Genomic DNA, 16,517 nt, shown 5'->3' with positions numbered 1-16,517 from the left:
ATGGAATAAAGATACTATTTAGAGTTTTAGTAAAGCTTTGCTAAAAAATAAAAAACTTAATACATTAGTTATTTCAATTAATGGCTACTACTTTAAGTAAGATTTTTCATTTAAAATAGCAACAATTTAAATTGTTAATAAATATCTTATTTTAATTAAAGTCAAAACCCTCAAATTTCCTCAGATTAACTCTCAGTATTAGGAATTAATTTAGCTAACTGCTTTAAATTAACTGACTTAAATATTAGTTTTGGCTTGTAACAAATTAATTAAAAAATAAATATTTGATTTATTTTTTATTAATTAATATTAGTAATTGGGACGGTTGTGAAATGACTCTTGTTAATTTTGCCAGTCATCTTTCTAATTCGAATATAAGTTCTTTAACTTTTTCACTTGGATTATCGTAAGCGCTATTTATTTTTTTAGGATGAAATCTTAGAAATAAAAAAAATAAATTTACTTTCTCCAACACAGATTCTAAAAATAAATAAAATTCATCATTTAAATATTATTTTAATTTAAAAAAAGCAATTTTCCTTAAATAAACCAAATTTTATTACCAGGTCTTGGTTAAAACTTTGCTAAGTGTAAAAACCTAAAAATTTTAAAAGTAGATTTTGGGTAATTTAAATTTTTAAAAATACTGAAATTCGATATTACAAACATAATAAAACAGAGGACCTAGCAGCGAAAACCGTGGAAATAGAATTGTCAAGAATGGAGCTTATCTTTTCTTTAGCTCTATCGCAAATAGTAATTCTTTAACAACGCTTAAAATTGATTTGAAGTAATTTGTTACATTTTTTAATTAATTAATTTTTATAGCTGATTTTAAAAATATATTCTGCAATCACTCACTCACTCAATCATTTCATTATTTATTTATTTAAAATTGTTAGATTTTCTATTTTTAATATTGATTTAATTATTTAGTTTTTTGTTACTAAAAAAGTAGAAGAAGCAGTATATATTTTATATGCTATTATTAATATCATTATTATTTTAATTAATTTTTATAAATAAAAAGAAATAATTCTATTGGTTGTAATTCAACAGATGCTTATGATTTTATATAGAGCTTATCATAATCCAATATCAAAAACTTGGATTTAATTTTACAGTAAAATTATTTAATTTAATTTAGATTTATTTATTTAATTACAGGATGAGTTTAGAATGCATTAAAATTATCTATCAAAATAATTTAAATGAAATTATGATCTAATATTTACTATTTATTTAAAGGCATAATCGCTTAAAAAGCATAAATTAGCTTCCGAAATCTATAAGTAAATTGAAGAAGTTAGAAGTATTAAACCTAGTGATTGGGTAAACTTAGTTTATTTTTTCTAATAAAACATTAAAAAAATATCAGTTATAAAAAAATAATTTACTTTTATAAATTAAAAGTGAGTACTATGAGCATTACATTGATGATGATGAAGTAGGACGTTGTTATACAAATTTCTATAAGACGAAAAACTTAGTTGATTTTAGTTTTAAATCAACCTGCTACTGAAATACAAATTAAACTCTATTGTTTTTTATAATTATTGTTGAATAATAAAAAATAGATTAATAAAGAGATAAATATTTGATTAATTAATGGCTAAATTAATTTTATAAGATATTAGACAGTAAAAAATTATTACTAAATAAATGAATTCATGTTTTTTATTTAAAATTTATTTGAGAATAGTATTAAATTGAATGTATCATTTTTGTAGTTTTTTTTTTTTTTCCCTTCTTATTTATCGTAATGCATTTTTGAATATCTAAAATTATTAAAATTTAAGTAAATTCACTAACTAATTGTGATGTTAAGTAATCAAATTAGCATCTAATTATCAAAAAACTTTTATCATAATTTTAGTTTAATGAAGTGTATGATGAAAAATTTTAAAATCATTATCAAAAAGAATCAATAAAATATTTTCTTTCCTTTTACCTATAAATATTAATATAAAATTTTTTTTATTAAAATTCAACAATATTATTCAAAATAAATAACTAAGAAAGATTTGAAAACAATAAAATAAAATATTTTTTATTACTTATATTACATACAGTAATATTTCATTTACCCTATCAATCCAACCAATCAATTAGCCGAATTTTACTGATTTTTTAACTTCATTTTTTTCTAAAAAACTCCAGTTTTTATGATTTTATACCAATCGAGAAATTACTGTAAATATTAAGCATAAATATTTTGTATTTTTTATTTAAATTAATCAAATATTAATCAAAATATAAATTATCACGAATTTGAGAATATATTGACCCTAAATTTCGATAGTGTCATATCGAATTGCCAATTTCTTTATATTTAATTTGATATAATTATGAATACTGTAATTTAATTGTATCAAAACCAAGTTAATTACTTAATATTTTTATTATTAGCTAATTTATTAATAAATTTGTAAAACAGGTATTTTCAAAAAAAAATGAAATAACAAAAGATAAAATATTATAAACTATAAGATGTAATTTTATTTTTTAATCTATCTTTTGTTTTATTTTATTTTATTTATAAAAATAGTTTTTAAAATCTTCGTTTGAATCTCAATTTGATCTGAGTATTGAGTTAATGTGACTAGATTTAATATTTAAAAGCCTATTTTGCTAATCTTTTTATATATCAAATAATAATCTATTGTTGAAAATTTAACAATATTTAACTAGGGAATATTATTACTCCAGTTAAGAAGAATCTAGTTTATGTTCCTCTTTAGAAAAATGCATTAATCTCTAAAAATTGAAAATCTAATTCAAGTAAAAATGGATTTTTGATGATCAAATAAATTCTTAATAAAAAATTCAAATTTAAAATTCTACTAAAATTTATATTTACTTTATTTATAAAACTTATTGTGTTTATTTGAACTTGATAATTATTTTATTTATAAATTTTAATTTTTATCTTAATTATCTTTCTTATTTTAATTTAAAAGTAATAAATCAGTTAATATATTAAATACGTCAAATTTAGGCTCTACTCTTGCAAAATGTATTAATCTATCGTAATTAGTACTAGATTTAAGGTATAAAAAAAAATCTCTTAACATTTACTATTTATTTTTACGTTAATTAATTCCTAACTTATATAAAAAGATTTCTTTCACTAGACTATTTAAAAATACTAAATTTAGGATAGGCCTTAACTTCTATAAAAAATCTGAAAAGTCTGGATTTGATCTTTTGGTAATAAATAAACTTTCTAATTTTTATAAAATATTTTGAAATTAGTGTTTTTTACTCATAAAATTTATTGATTTTTATTTTATGTAAAAGTGGATCTTATAAAACTTGGATTTCAAATGAATCATTAATTCAACTTTGTTCCTATCTTTAAAATTGCATAAGTATTGAAAGATTCTTTATTGACTTAGAGTAATTTTAAATATTTTTTAAATCAAAATAGAATAAAAAATAAAGAAAATAGAATTTTAATTTTTTAATTTGTTTAATCACCTACATGAAAATAAAAGGAAAAATATTTATGAATATTTTAAATTTATTATTTTAATAAAATTAAAAGTCCAACTGAAGTAAACTCTTATATTATTACTAAAATATGCTTGGCAGTTACTAATTTTACTTAACTAGAATATCTCAAACTTATTATTAAGTAAATAAATTTATCTAGGAATTAAAATTATTTTATTCATCTAATTTAATATATTGTCGGTCTTAAATATGTAAACCTCCTCCCTCCCTCCCTCCCTACATAAATAATTTCAAATTTATTGTCTTATTCTAATTTAATTTAGAGGACCATTTTTAAGATTGATATTTTGCAAATTACAGTAAATAGGAATCATTTTAAAAATTTCATCACAAATTTTGACATTATCAATATAATATTGGTTTATTATTATAACAGCAGCAGTAGCAACCATAATAATATATGAAATACTTTGTTACATATAAAATTAAAGATAAATTAAGACATTTAAAATATCATTTAGTTAATAAGCAAATTTGTTAAGTAGAATTCAAAATTTTGTAAATTGAAATAAATAATGAGCTTGAAAAATATTTTAGCCTTGATTATCTTTTCTTGATTTGTTAAATCTTAGCAAAAACCTGTTTATTAAGGGATATATATATATATTATCTAATAAATCATAATTAATGATTATTTTGATAAAAGTTAAAAAAAATAATTAAATAGATTGATGACTTTAATTAAATTAAAATGTTTAGATGGATAAAAATAAAATTACTTTGATTATTTATTTATTTAATTTTATATTAATTTTTGATATTTTTTAATTTAAAGTTCTAAAAAAATTGATTCAAGTTATCTGGCCTCGTTTGATTAAGTTTTTGTATCTTGCAAATAGCTAAAAGAGTTTTAGCTAAATCAATCGTAAATCTATTTTTATATTAATTAATTCCTATTATTTATTAAAACATAATTATTATTAATAGGGTTGGTTAAGGCGTTTTCTTTAATGATAAAGATTTTAATTTATTAGGACAGGGATTATAGTAGGCCTATAATCTAAAAACTCTAAAAATTACTTTCAGGTTTAAACTTAAATTATTTTAAGATAAAATTTATTCAAATAATTATAATGATAGCTCATTTTTTTTATAAATAAAAGTTTTAATAATAGTTATAGTTTAACTTAAAAGTCATATTCAAGTTTTTTGAATCAGATATCATCATGCCAAAATCTTAGCGAAGTCTAGTTAGATATGAAGTAATTTATTAAAATTAAAATTAACTGTGTTTAAATTTTGTTGGTTTTTATCTAATTTAATAATAAAATATCTTAGACAATCTCTGGTTTGATTTTTTATTTACTTACTTACTTACTTTCTTTCACAGAATATTTATTTTTTAATACATTAGAATAAATTAAATTAGAATTTGAATATTTTTTTATTTGTTACAAACTAGATTTGATGTTGAAAGTTCATAAGTAGATGATGTCTTTTCAAATTTAGGGAAAATAAATAATCTCTCTTATTTAAGCCTAAAATACTTGTAAAATATGACTGATATTTTGGACTTATTTGGATTATTCTAACAAGCTTCCTTTTATTAAAATAATATTATTATGAATTAAAAAGATTATGGAATTAAGATACTATTTAGAGTTTCAGTAAAGCTTTGCTAAAAAATAAAGAACTTAATACATTAGTTATTTCAATTAATGGCTCCTACTTTAAGTAAAATTTTATTTTAAAATAGCAACAATTTAAATTGTTAATAAATATCTTATTTTAATTAAAGTCAAAACCCTCAAATTTCTTCAGATTAACTCTCAGTGTTCGGAATTAATTTAGCTAACTGCTTTAAATTAACTGACATAAATATTAGTTTTGGCTTGTAATAAATTAATTAAAAAATAAATATTTGATTTATTTTTTATTAATTAATATTAGTAATTGGGACGGTTGTGAAATGACTCTTGTTAATTTTGCCAGTCATCTTTCTAATTCGAATATAAGTTCTTTAACTTTTTCACTTGGATTATCGTAAGCGCTATTTATTTTTTTAAGATTAAATCTTAGAAATAAAAAAAATAAATTTTCTCCAACATTGATTATAAAAAATAAATAAAATTCATGAAATTAATGTTATTTTAATTTAAAAAAAAGCAATTTTCCTTAAATAAACCAAATTTTATTACCAGGTCTTGGTTAAAACTTTGCTAAGTGTAAAAACCTAAAAATTTTAAAAGTAGATTTTGGGTAATTTAAATTTTTAACAATACTGAAATCGATACTATAAACATAATAAAACAGAGGACCTATCAACGAAAACCGTGAAAATAGAATTGACAAGAATGGAGCCTATCTTTTCTTTAGCTCTATTGCCAATAGTAAATCTTTAACAACACTTAAAATTGATTTAAGGTAATTTACAATATTTTTTAATAAATTAATTTTTATAGCTGATTTTTAAAAATATATTCTGTAATCTCTCACTCACTCACTCATTTATTTATTTATTTATTTAATGTTGTTAGATTTTCTATTTCTTGAATTTTCTGAATTAAAGAAAGTTTATTTTCTACTAAAAAAGTAGAAGAAGCATAATATATATATTTTATATGTTATTATCATTATTATCTTTATTATTTTAATTATTTTTTATAAATAAAAAGTCATAATTTTATTGGTTGTAATTCAACAGATGCTTATGATTTTATATAGAGCTTATCATAATCCAATATCAAAAATTTGGATTTAAATTTACAGTAAAGTTATTTAATTTAATTTAGATTTATTTAATTAATTACAGGATGAGTTTAGAATTCATTAAAATTATCTATCAATATAATTTAAATGAAATTCTAATTAAATATTTACTATTTAAAAGGCATAACCGCTTAAATAGCATAAATTAGCTTCCTAAATCTATAAATAAATTGAAGAAATTATAAGTATTAAAGCTAGTGATTGGGTAAACTTAATTTATTTTTTAAATAAAACAATAAAAAAATAATTTACTTTTATAAATTAAAAGTGAGTACTATTAGCACTATATTGATGATGATGAAGTAGGACGCTGTTATACAAATTTCTATAAGACGAATAAATTAGTTTATTTTAGTTTTAAATCAACCTGCTACTGAAATATAATTTAAATTCTATTGTTTATTTATAATTATTGTTGAATAAAAAAAAATAGATTAATAAAGAGATAAATTTTTGGTTAATTAATTGCTAAAATAATTCAAGAGCATATTAAACAGTAAAAAATTGTAACTAAATAAATGAATTCATGCTTTTTATTTAAAATTTATTTGAGAATAGTATTAAATTGAATCTATAATTTTTGTAGTTTTTATTTTTTTTCCCCTTCTTATTTATCAAAATGCATTTTTGAATATCTAAAATTATTAAAGTGTAAGTAAATTCACTAAATAACTAACTAACTAAATGTGATGTTAAAATAATCAAATTAACATCTAATTATTAAAAAACTTTTATCGTAATTTTAGCTGAATGAAGTAGGAAACATTTTCAAATAATTATCAAAAAGAATCAATAAAGTGTTTTCTTTCTTTTACCAAAAAATATAAAAATTTTTTTATTTTAATTGAACAGTATTATTTAAAATAACAAAGAAAGATTTGAAAATAATAAAATAAAATCTTTTTAATTATATCTATTACATTAAGTAATATTTCATATACCCTATCAATCCATCCAACCAATTCGTTGAATTTTACTAATGTTTTAAAAATTAGTCATTACTCTAATATTATAGTATAATAGTAATCAATAATTAAAATAAAACGAGTCGAGTTGAATACAGTATCATAAATTATTAGTATAATCAATAAAATATTTTATATTTTTAGTAAATGATAAATAATGATTAAATGCACCACAAAAAAAAAAAATATTAGAAAAATATATATTAAATATATATTTTTTTATGCAAAAGGCTTACATTTAATCTATTTACCATTCTATTTTGTTAATTTAATCCAATATAAATATAAATATTAATTTAGTTTATCATAAAATATTCAGAAAATTTGTAAGAAGACATTATAATTTTTAAATAAAGAATTTATTTGAGTTAGTTTATAATTTATTCATTTACTTAATTAATTATTTATTTATTTATTTCTCTTAATCAAATTACTTTTATTTTAAAAACTAAAAATATATTGTAATAAAGTAAATAAATTAGCTAAAAATATAAAGTGGTTTATTAAAAAGTATTGTAGTTAGCAAGTAATAGTAAGTGAATCATATTAATTTTATTCTTTTGTAAGTTATTTACAAAATATATTTAAAATATTTGAGATTTAACTTTACAAATAATAATTAAATTTCTCATAATTGTTTGAGTACGTACGTAAGATTTTAGTAATTAATTTTTATTTTCTTTACTCTTTTTTAATGATAAATAAATGGTTTAATATGTACATCATTTGATTTAAGTTAATATAATTTATTATTAAGATGATTTAAATTTTTATTTCAAATGGAAAAAAACAAAAAAATGGATGGACACAGAAAGATTTATTTTCTTCTATTAAAATATGTTTGTTTACTTTTAGAATATGAAAAAATGTATACATTCTTTATGTTCATACTTTATTAGTATTAATAATTGATTTATGAGGATTAATGTTTTTATTTTGTTTCATTTATTGGCTATGTTTAGAAGCTTTAAATGTTGAAAATGTATAAATTAGTATTATTAAAATAAGAAAAAATATATTATTTTTAAGTTGTTGATGATGCTTTAATTTTTATTGGTATAATTTATATTTATACTAATTAGCTATACTATCTATTTATTTATCAGCTCAGATTGAAAGAAAATCTGATATCTTTTAAATTTATTATTATTAATGATTGATTGATTGAAGATATATGAGAGTGAGTAGAGGCGATCACAAGAGTAAACAAATTGAACAACGCATCTCTATTATACCTAAAATGAAGGATTTTAAAAATTATAATCTACTTCCGAATAAGGAATCTAACATAGGAATTAACACTTTATTTCTGAAAATGTGACTGTAGAAGGGGTTTCTAAGTAGATAATTTAGAATCATTTCTTTATTTCTTGTTTTAAACTCTTCTCTCTATGCAGGTTAATAAAACTTTATTTTGCGTTAGAGAATCAGACGAAAAAGATCAATGATAAGGGAAATCATATAAGGTGTATATGATTTAACACCAAACATACGCAACAAAATGCAGTAAATGAGTGGTCTTACTATAAATAGGACTTCTCCAACAAAAATCATGTAATCGCTTTTTTTTTGATTTGGTTGCTTTGTCTCTAAAAGATCTTTAGGTATAGGTAGCTTAGAGAGTAAACCAACTCTTTTATGACTTCTTTACAACTCTTCTTCAAAATCTTCATTGAATGTCATCCCATTTTGCTGACGATTCTTAATTCTTTCTAATGTCTCGGCCATTTTTTAGATTTATTCCTCTGGCTGCAAATTTCTGTATTTTTCAATATAGTCTTCAGTGAAGAATTTTTCAAAAGCCTCGCTTTTTTAACGGTTTTATTCATCTAATTCTTCTTGCATATTACCTTCTGAGATGTAAATCTACTTTTGGCTGATGTTCATTTTCTAAAGTTTAAAATAAACCTTGACAAATTGCGATAGTGAAAGAATTTCCAAGAATCTATCCTTGTTAAAAAATGTAGATTTGTTTGAGATGTAATTAAGAGTCTGTTCAAGCAAAAATTCAAAGCTAACAAGTTTGTTGAGACTTTTGTTGATGTGCTAGTATTGCTAAAAACTTTAATAGATTTAACTGCTTTTATTTTCCTGCTAGCTATCCATTTTATCAAATAAACTATTTCTAAATAATACTTTTGTGTTTTTTTGTTTGCTTGGTGTTCTCTCCCTAAATTTTCTATTTATTTATTTGCTTTAATTCTTATCTTGTTTGCGCAAAAGATTTCGATTTATTATTATTAAATTCTTTTTTTTTTTTGAGATGAATAGCTTATTTTGAGTACTTTTAGATTTGGCAGTTTATTAAGCAGTATTTGTAAATATTGTTGTCAGATTTACTCATTAATTTGATTTTTAAATTCATATTTAAAACAAAAAGTGCGTATGTTTTGTAATATTTTCATCTTACGCAATGAAATCTCTCATTATTCATATTGTTTGTTTGTTCTAAATTAAGAAAAATTCTATTTTCTTTTTTTCTTAATTTCCTCAAATTTTCATTTTAATTTTTTTAGCCAAAAGAAAGAAATTTTAAATAATTTAAATAAATGAAAATGACCAACATTTTAAGAATGCAATTTTTGAATAAAAAAAATGAGAATTATTATAAAAATGAGACAAAATAATTCAATATAAAAATGCTTTTATTGATTTTTTTAATGTTATTAATAATTTAATGACTTTATTTTATGAAATCTTTCAATTAAAATTTCACTCAAAAAGAATTTGCCAGAAATATTCTTTGCCCTTACTAGACAATCTCTTGAGAGACTCAATGTATTAATTAATGCTTAGGATGTACTTTTTATACAAAATAGGTTTAAATAAATTATCAATGTAATTTATCAGAGTATGTGTAATTAATTATAATCAAAATGATAATAATTTACGGGTTCATTTTCGCAATAGAGATCAAACAAAAGCTGCTTTACAAAAAATACTCTGTTGAATAAATTCTAACCATAAAGTTGTCTATCTCTCTCATATTCGTCAAACCATGCTTCGATCTGAATTAAAATTATAAAATTAAATTATAAATTGGTAATTTTAATCATGCATGATAGAGTCGAATTGAAATTTATTTACACGAAGGAAATTATGTGTTTCTAAATAACCACTGTTTGAGTAGGTCAATAGTTGATCTTTGTATTCTTCTATGAGGTCTTCAGTTGGAACTGGAGAGCTAAACAGAATGAAACAAATCATTAAGTCCTATTTTATTAAAATTATTAATTAAAAATTCTTTTTTATTAATTTGATAAATATTTATTTAAAAAATTACCTTAAAATCTATTTTATCGTCATGTATTTGTGATTCAAAGTTTGCATAAATGCTCTCTAAACATTTATCAGGCAATTACTTTATGAATTTTGGGAGGTGATTTGAATGTTTTTTTCTTCTTAAGAATACATTTTCAAATATTTTTAGATTTATGATGTCTCTTTTATCACATAAAGTGTGAAGTTCTTCATAAAGAAGCTTAATACCGAAAATTGTGAATCTAAAGTCATCAACCGATTCAACTAGTTCGAGTGGTTGAATATAAGCAGGAATTTGATTGAAGCAATTCAATATCTTTAAATAATTATTTTACAATAAATATTTATTTTTATTAAAAATATTATTACTTTGTATGTGTCAGAAATATTTTTAACACTCACAACCAAAGTGTCTACAGGGTTTTAAGATTGAATAGCTTATCTCAAAGTTCTGACTGCATCATAAATAACTTCGTTTTCATGCTTTAAACCAAATATAATCCAATCATCTAATTTGCTGTACAGAGCTACTTCAATCATTTTAAGTTCCTTAATTCTACTAATTAATGTAAATTTCAAAATGTATCCTCTATACTTGCAAATTCCTTTTTCAGTTTCGAGTACTTAATTATAGAGATCGTTCAAGCCTGGATAGGACTTCTCGTTTATAGTCTAAAACGATAGACCAGCAGTTCTCTTTTTAAAGAATTTAGCTCTTATGTCTTTTTACAAATATAAAATCAAGTTTTTTTAGACGTTTAAATTTATTTTTTAATTGAAATTATTTTTTCTAAAAATAAAAATTTTAGTTGAAATTATTTTTTCCAAAAATTAAATTTTTAATTGAAATGATTTTTTCTAAAAATAAAAAAGAGAAGCAATTTGATTGAATTGATTGATTACCTCCAATAAGCTCGCTGATGTTATCAACTGAATGCATAAAGTGATCAAACATTTTCTCTACCCTAGGGAAATGGTTAGGATTTTCAATATCATAAATTGGTGGAGGTTGCCCATTAGGGAAGGGATCTAAAATGATATGTTCTTAAACTTCATTAATGGGTTTTCCTTCTACAACATCTTAGATATATAAAATGAGTTCTATAATTTCTTCAAGCTTTCATTTATTTAAAATTATATTTGTATTAATAAGTAAAGTGAAATAATAAATATCATTTAATTTTGAATATACCTTATTTAATTCTAGCTAGAAAAATCTTTAATAAGAAGAAAAAAGAGCAGCCATTTCAGAGTCAAACCATCCTGAAGCCATGATTGTTTTTCTTTCCTAAATTGATTCAGCTTTTCTAAGTAAAATTAATTTTATTTTTGTAAACAAGCTTATTGATTTTATTGATTAATTATTTTACTTTTATTCTACAGAATCCCATAGATTTTCATACAAAGTTTCTAAGTGCTGATTTAATTCATCTTTAGTGTTTTAGAATCTAAGCATTTGTGGATTATCATCAAAGAATTTATTTAGGTTGTCTTTGAAAGTATTTATTTTATGCTTTTATAAAATATAAAAAAATATTTCAAACAAAGTAAAAGCTTTCAAATATAGCATACCTATTTATCATCTGGCCTTTGAATAACCGAAAGGAATCTAAATTATACATCAGCTAAACGATTTGAAATAACCTCTCTATGGTTATCTATTTTATGTAAGCTTTATTTTATTTCTTTGAAATAGTTAGTCTATATTTCGTTCCACATTTTCATCACAGTTTCTTTATATTTGATAAAATTTAAAAATTATTTCATAAAAACAAATTTATTTAAAATATTTATTTTTTTGATTCTTTTTATGTTTTTTATTTAGAAAATTAAATATTTCTAAAAATTGCTTTTTTATTTATTCAAATCAATATTGTGTAAAAATATTTTTTAATATTTTTTTTTAATTTTAAAATAGTAAAAAACGAATTACTCAAATTGTCCATTTTAAGTCTGTCAAAGAAGTCACCTCCTGCTTATCCTGAGTTTTACATAGATTGATCTGTTTAGTTTATTTTAGAAGTGTCAGCCATGTCGTTACTAATTAGATTATCAGTAGGGATTTTGTTTTGACTTGACAATTATTCTTGGGAGGCTGAAGCATTAGGATTGTTAGATTAAGTGTTAGCTGAATTAGATGCTTCTTATAATTGTTATTGCTATTGTTTTTCTTTTTCTAATCTTTCTTATTCTAGCTTTTCTTAAAGGAGTCTCTCTTCTTCTCTTTACTACTACAATCTTTCTTATTCTTGTTAGTAGTTTTAGATTTACTCTTCTATTTTTTTCTTTTTAATTTTAAGCAGATCAGATAGCTTCTTGTCTATTTATTCAAAGACCTCAATTCTTTTAGTTGTAGACTCCAAACTTTAAATAGCTCCAAATATATTTTTTTCCTATTCCTGTTGCTCTTATGCCAAATCTTCATTCTACTATAATTATGCTTATGATTAAGGCTGTTATTGCTCTGTATTTAAATTGCTAGCAGGTTCTGTCTCAAATCCGAACATACCATACCATTCTTGCAAATAATCTAAGTTTCTATCAATAATACAAGAAATGAAATTTAATTATCAATAATTCAATTTGAAAATAATCATAACAAGAATATTTTAATTAGATATAAAAAATATTTTTAATAATTATACTCAATGAATTATTTGTTGGCTTCTTATATTTTTTCTAAGCTGCTTTAAGGATCATCTATTGGCTGTATTCTATCAGCAAGTCCTTTTTCTTCAAGAGGAGGAAGATTATCTTCTAAATTATATATATTTCCTGTTTAAGGATCTAATCTTCTATTTGCCGCTCTCTTTTCTGCAATAGTCTCATCGACATTAAGATTTATCACCAAATCGATTCCGCCTTATTTAAGACTGGTGTCAGGAGTCTTCTCTCCTGCTCTAACAAGTTAAGCTATTTATTCTTTTATCTATTCACCTTCTGGATTCAATCTTTCTTCTTCCATCACAAATCCTGTTAAACCCTCTTCTAAAAGCTTGGCCTACTTAACATTTTGAGGGAAGTTAACCAGCACAAAGCCTAAAATAAAATAATAATAATTAATTAAAAATAAATATTTAATATTAAATAAAAATTAGTTTTTACCTGGTGTGTATTCAAATTCTTTTTGATTCATTAAACGATAAACTGCTTCTTCGTAAGTTTCTTGAGGAGGGTCTTCTATTACTTCTATTTCTACTTTAGAACCTACATTCTTTTTGCCTTCTTTTCCTGCAGCTTTTTTAGGATTACTTTTTTCTTTCTTTTTTAAGTAGTCTTCCCACTCTTTCTTCATTTAAGCTTGTCTTTCTTACTCTTTTATCTTAGCATCTGCTAATTATTGAATGAGTTAATCAGGTGTTACCACAGGGAAAATTTATTTTATTTATATAAGAGCAGCCCTCACTAAAATCTCATCAGTATAAGGAATATTTTATGTTTTCATTTCGTTTGCTTATTATCCAAGTTCTCTGAGTTGAGGATTATCGGGTTTTTCTTCTTCAACTTACCCTTTTTTAGTTTATTTCTTTGCTGCATTTTTCTTTTTTTCATTTTCATCTTCAGGAGGAGGAAAAGCCTTTTATCAAGAAAAATATTTATGAATAAATAAAAAGAAAAATTTAAATTTTACATATTTAATAGCCTGATCTATAACATCATATACGTCGATGATTTCAACTCCATATTTTTACTTAATTAATTAAGAAAGGGATTTCTTTCCTGAAAATCTATTACCAATAATGCTGATTCTCAAAGGCATGTGATCAGGAATGTCATGAGGCTTTGATTAAATAGCTTTTTAAGGATATATTTTGTCAATAACTTAATGCAAGAAATCTCCAAGCTGATCATCATTGTAGGCCTAAATAATTTAATATTATGATTATTTATTTTAGATTATGATAAAATTCAAAAGAATTAATAATTTACATGATTTAAAATTTGATTTTCTGGCTATTCAAATTAATGAAAAGGTTACCACATCTAGAAACCTAGGTTGTAATCAGTAAACATCATAGATAACTGTTAATCAAGCTCTTCCGAGATTTCAGCTTCGTGAGCTTGACGTTATGTTTGTTATTATTATTCAAATATTGTCACAACCTTTTCTTCACAGAGTGGTCTTCCTTCTGCAAATCTTTCCATCAGATCTCTCCAATACTACTCTGGAACTCTTATTGAATCTTATTTAAAATAACAAAAAGTTAAATAATTCATAAACAATATTCTTTTTTTACTATTTTATCTCTAAGCATTGTGGCAGAGCTCAGTGACATCAAGAATGATATCAATTAAGTCTTGACAAGTCTTACTATGTTTTTTCCTTTTTTATATTTTATTCTAGAGATTAAGTTCCATGTATTCTACTTTTTGCAGTTTCCATTATTTCTTTCTTTCTATTTCTTCTGCGATTGCTTTTTCCCTAAATTCTTCATGCTTTTAGTCAAAATAATCCATTCTTTCCTTTTAAATCTGGTTTTCCTTCTCAATTCTATTCCTAACAACTATCTTTTCTTTCTCTTGAGCAATATAAATCTTTCTTCCTTCCTCTGCTCCAGCAACACTTAATTCGCAAAATTTTGTCAACATGTCTTACTATCTTTTCTTCTCTTAAATTTCTTTTTCATATTTCTATTACTCAACTAACATCCTGTTCTTTCTAATATAAATACAAAAATTTTCAAATAAATTAACAAAATTTTATCAATAATAAAGTTTCACCTTTTTTCTTTATCCTTTCTAGCCAAAATAGATTTGTGAGTGCTTTCTCTGATTCTCATCATAGTGGCATTCAGATTAAAGTGAGAAATAGGAGGAGGTTTATAATTATCAGGATCATGTCTCAAAGAAACACCTTACTGAATACAATTTTCCTTAAAATAATCTAATCCCTCCTTATACTCTTTAAACTCGTAATTTTCAACAGCTTTTACTTCTTCCTTTAATCTGTTAGTGAGGTAATTATTAAGAGTTTATTCTTTATTAATTCTGGTTTGCATAACTTATTGAGTTTTAAGCCAATTTTCATAAATGCTTTTAGTTTTATCTTCAATATATTTGTGATTGTTACGAGTTTTGTTTATTTCAAATTGTCTATGTTCAATTCTCCATTAATTTTCCCTTTCTAATTCTTAGTCCTTTAAAGTTTTTGCAAGAATTTCACTCTTCAACTTTTGTTATCTAAATTTCTCTAGCTTCTATTCAATATCCATAATTTTAGGAGGAAGATTTTATTTAATTTATTCATCATATTTAAAACTAGATTTAAGGTGTCTGTCTTTCGTTTTTAAAGATTTATTAAACTAAGCAATTAAATTTTAATCTGCATCATCACTCACTGTAGAATTATTCTATTTGACTATTTTCGTTACATGAAACTATTTATATTATAAATTTTTATTAAAATCCCTCAATAATATCTTTGAAATTGCTAATTTATCAGCAGCATAACTAACTCTATAAAAATCTAAATACTAATAACCATCTTTAAAAAACAATCAATAATCAATCTCTTTTAAATTGTTTTTATTACCTTATTTAATTATTTAAGGACTTCAAGATTATTTCCAGGCTTTGGCATTAAAGTTATCTTTAGTTTTTCCCTTAAAATTCCTGCTATTATTTAATAATTTTACTTGATTGTAGCATCATCAGTCCTTTTAAATAAAAAAATAATAACTATTTATTTCAATTATCTATCGTATGCAATATGCAGAATCGTCTTTATGAAAAATGTGAATTCAAAGTAAATAAAATAAATTCTTTTAATAATTATGATTGATTGATTGTTTGATTAACTAAATAAAATTTATTGCTACTTGTTGACAATTGTCGATGGCACATTTAAACCTAATCTCATTAAGATATCTCTGTAAATATATCCATTACGCATATCATCTTCTAAATTTTTAATTTTATTTTCAATTCTTAGGTCGCTATTCAACCACTATTTTATCTCGACTTCATTCGCCATGGATTAAGTATGCTATTAGGTAATGTTTTATATATCTAAATGTAATTAATATCCTAATATCCAGTATATATTGATACTTTATGAATAGCTTA

General features: G+C 22.2%; 4 protein-coding genes across 4 annotated transcripts; 2 read left to right on the top strand and 2 right to left on the bottom strand. All coding sequences in view use genetic code 6, as the record gives it.

Annotated features, from left to right (window-relative positions):
- TTHERM_00633420 (hypothetical protein) lies at nt 1-1,522 on the top strand (the record flags this gene model as incomplete). The annotated part of the gene is made up of 7 exons (XM_001010080.2): nt 1-257; nt 314-406; nt 532-624; nt 680-790; nt 1,031-1,123; nt 1,249-1,332; nt 1,414-1,522. The coding sequence occupies 7 exons, from the start codon at nt 1-3 to the stop codon at nt 1,520-1,522; spliced, it is 840 nt and encodes a 279-aa protein (XP_001010080.2).
- A 3,191-nt stretch (nt 1,523-4,713) lies between these two features.
- Nucleotides 4,714-6,602, top strand: TTHERM_00633410 (hypothetical protein; the record flags this gene model as incomplete). Its single annotated transcript, XM_001010079.2, has 10 exons — nt 4,714-4,718; nt 4,919-5,005; nt 5,092-5,190; nt 5,255-5,350; nt 5,407-5,499; nt 5,623-5,715; nt 5,770-5,880; nt 6,132-6,224; nt 6,347-6,430; nt 6,494-6,602. 10 exons carry the CDS (start codon nt 4,714-4,716, stop codon nt 6,600-6,602), a joined length of 870 nt encoding a protein of 289 aa, XP_001010079.2.
- Nucleotides 6,603-8,384: 1,782 nt separating this feature from the next.
- Nucleotides 8,385-9,296, bottom strand: TTHERM_00633400 (peroxisomal membrane protein; the record flags this gene model as incomplete). The annotated part of the gene is made up of 1 exon (XM_001010078.2): nt 8,385-9,296. One exon carries the CDS (start codon nt 9,294-9,296, stop codon nt 8,385-8,387), a length of 912 nt encoding a protein of 303 aa, XP_001010078.2.
- Nucleotides 9,297-9,902: 606 nt separating this feature from the next.
- Nucleotides 9,903-16,425, bottom strand: TTHERM_00633390 (hypothetical protein; the record flags this gene model as incomplete). The annotated part of the gene is made up of 18 exons (XM_001010077.2): nt 9,903-9,992; nt 10,082-10,198; nt 10,278-10,403; nt 10,474-10,767; nt 10,821-11,173; nt 11,355-11,568; nt 11,644-11,758; nt 11,822-11,964; nt 12,024-12,184; nt 12,385-12,989; nt 13,097-13,490; nt 13,557-14,028; nt 14,083-14,313; nt 14,382-14,635; nt 14,690-15,111; nt 15,174-15,829; nt 15,985-16,108; nt 16,271-16,425. 18 exons carry the CDS (start codon nt 16,423-16,425, stop codon nt 9,903-9,905), a joined length of 4,926 nt encoding a protein of 1,641 aa, XP_001010077.2.
- Between the last annotated feature and the right edge of the window lie 92 nt (nt 16,426-16,517).

The sequence above is a fragment of the Tetrahymena thermophila genome (genome assembly GCF_000189635.1).
Source record: "Tetrahymena thermophila SB210 genomic scaffold scf_8254764, whole genome shotgun sequence".
NCBI lineage: Eukaryota > Ciliophora > Oligohymenophorea > Hymenostomatida > Tetrahymenidae > Tetrahymena > Tetrahymena thermophila.
This window is presented reverse-complemented; position numbering and strand designations above follow the sequence as displayed.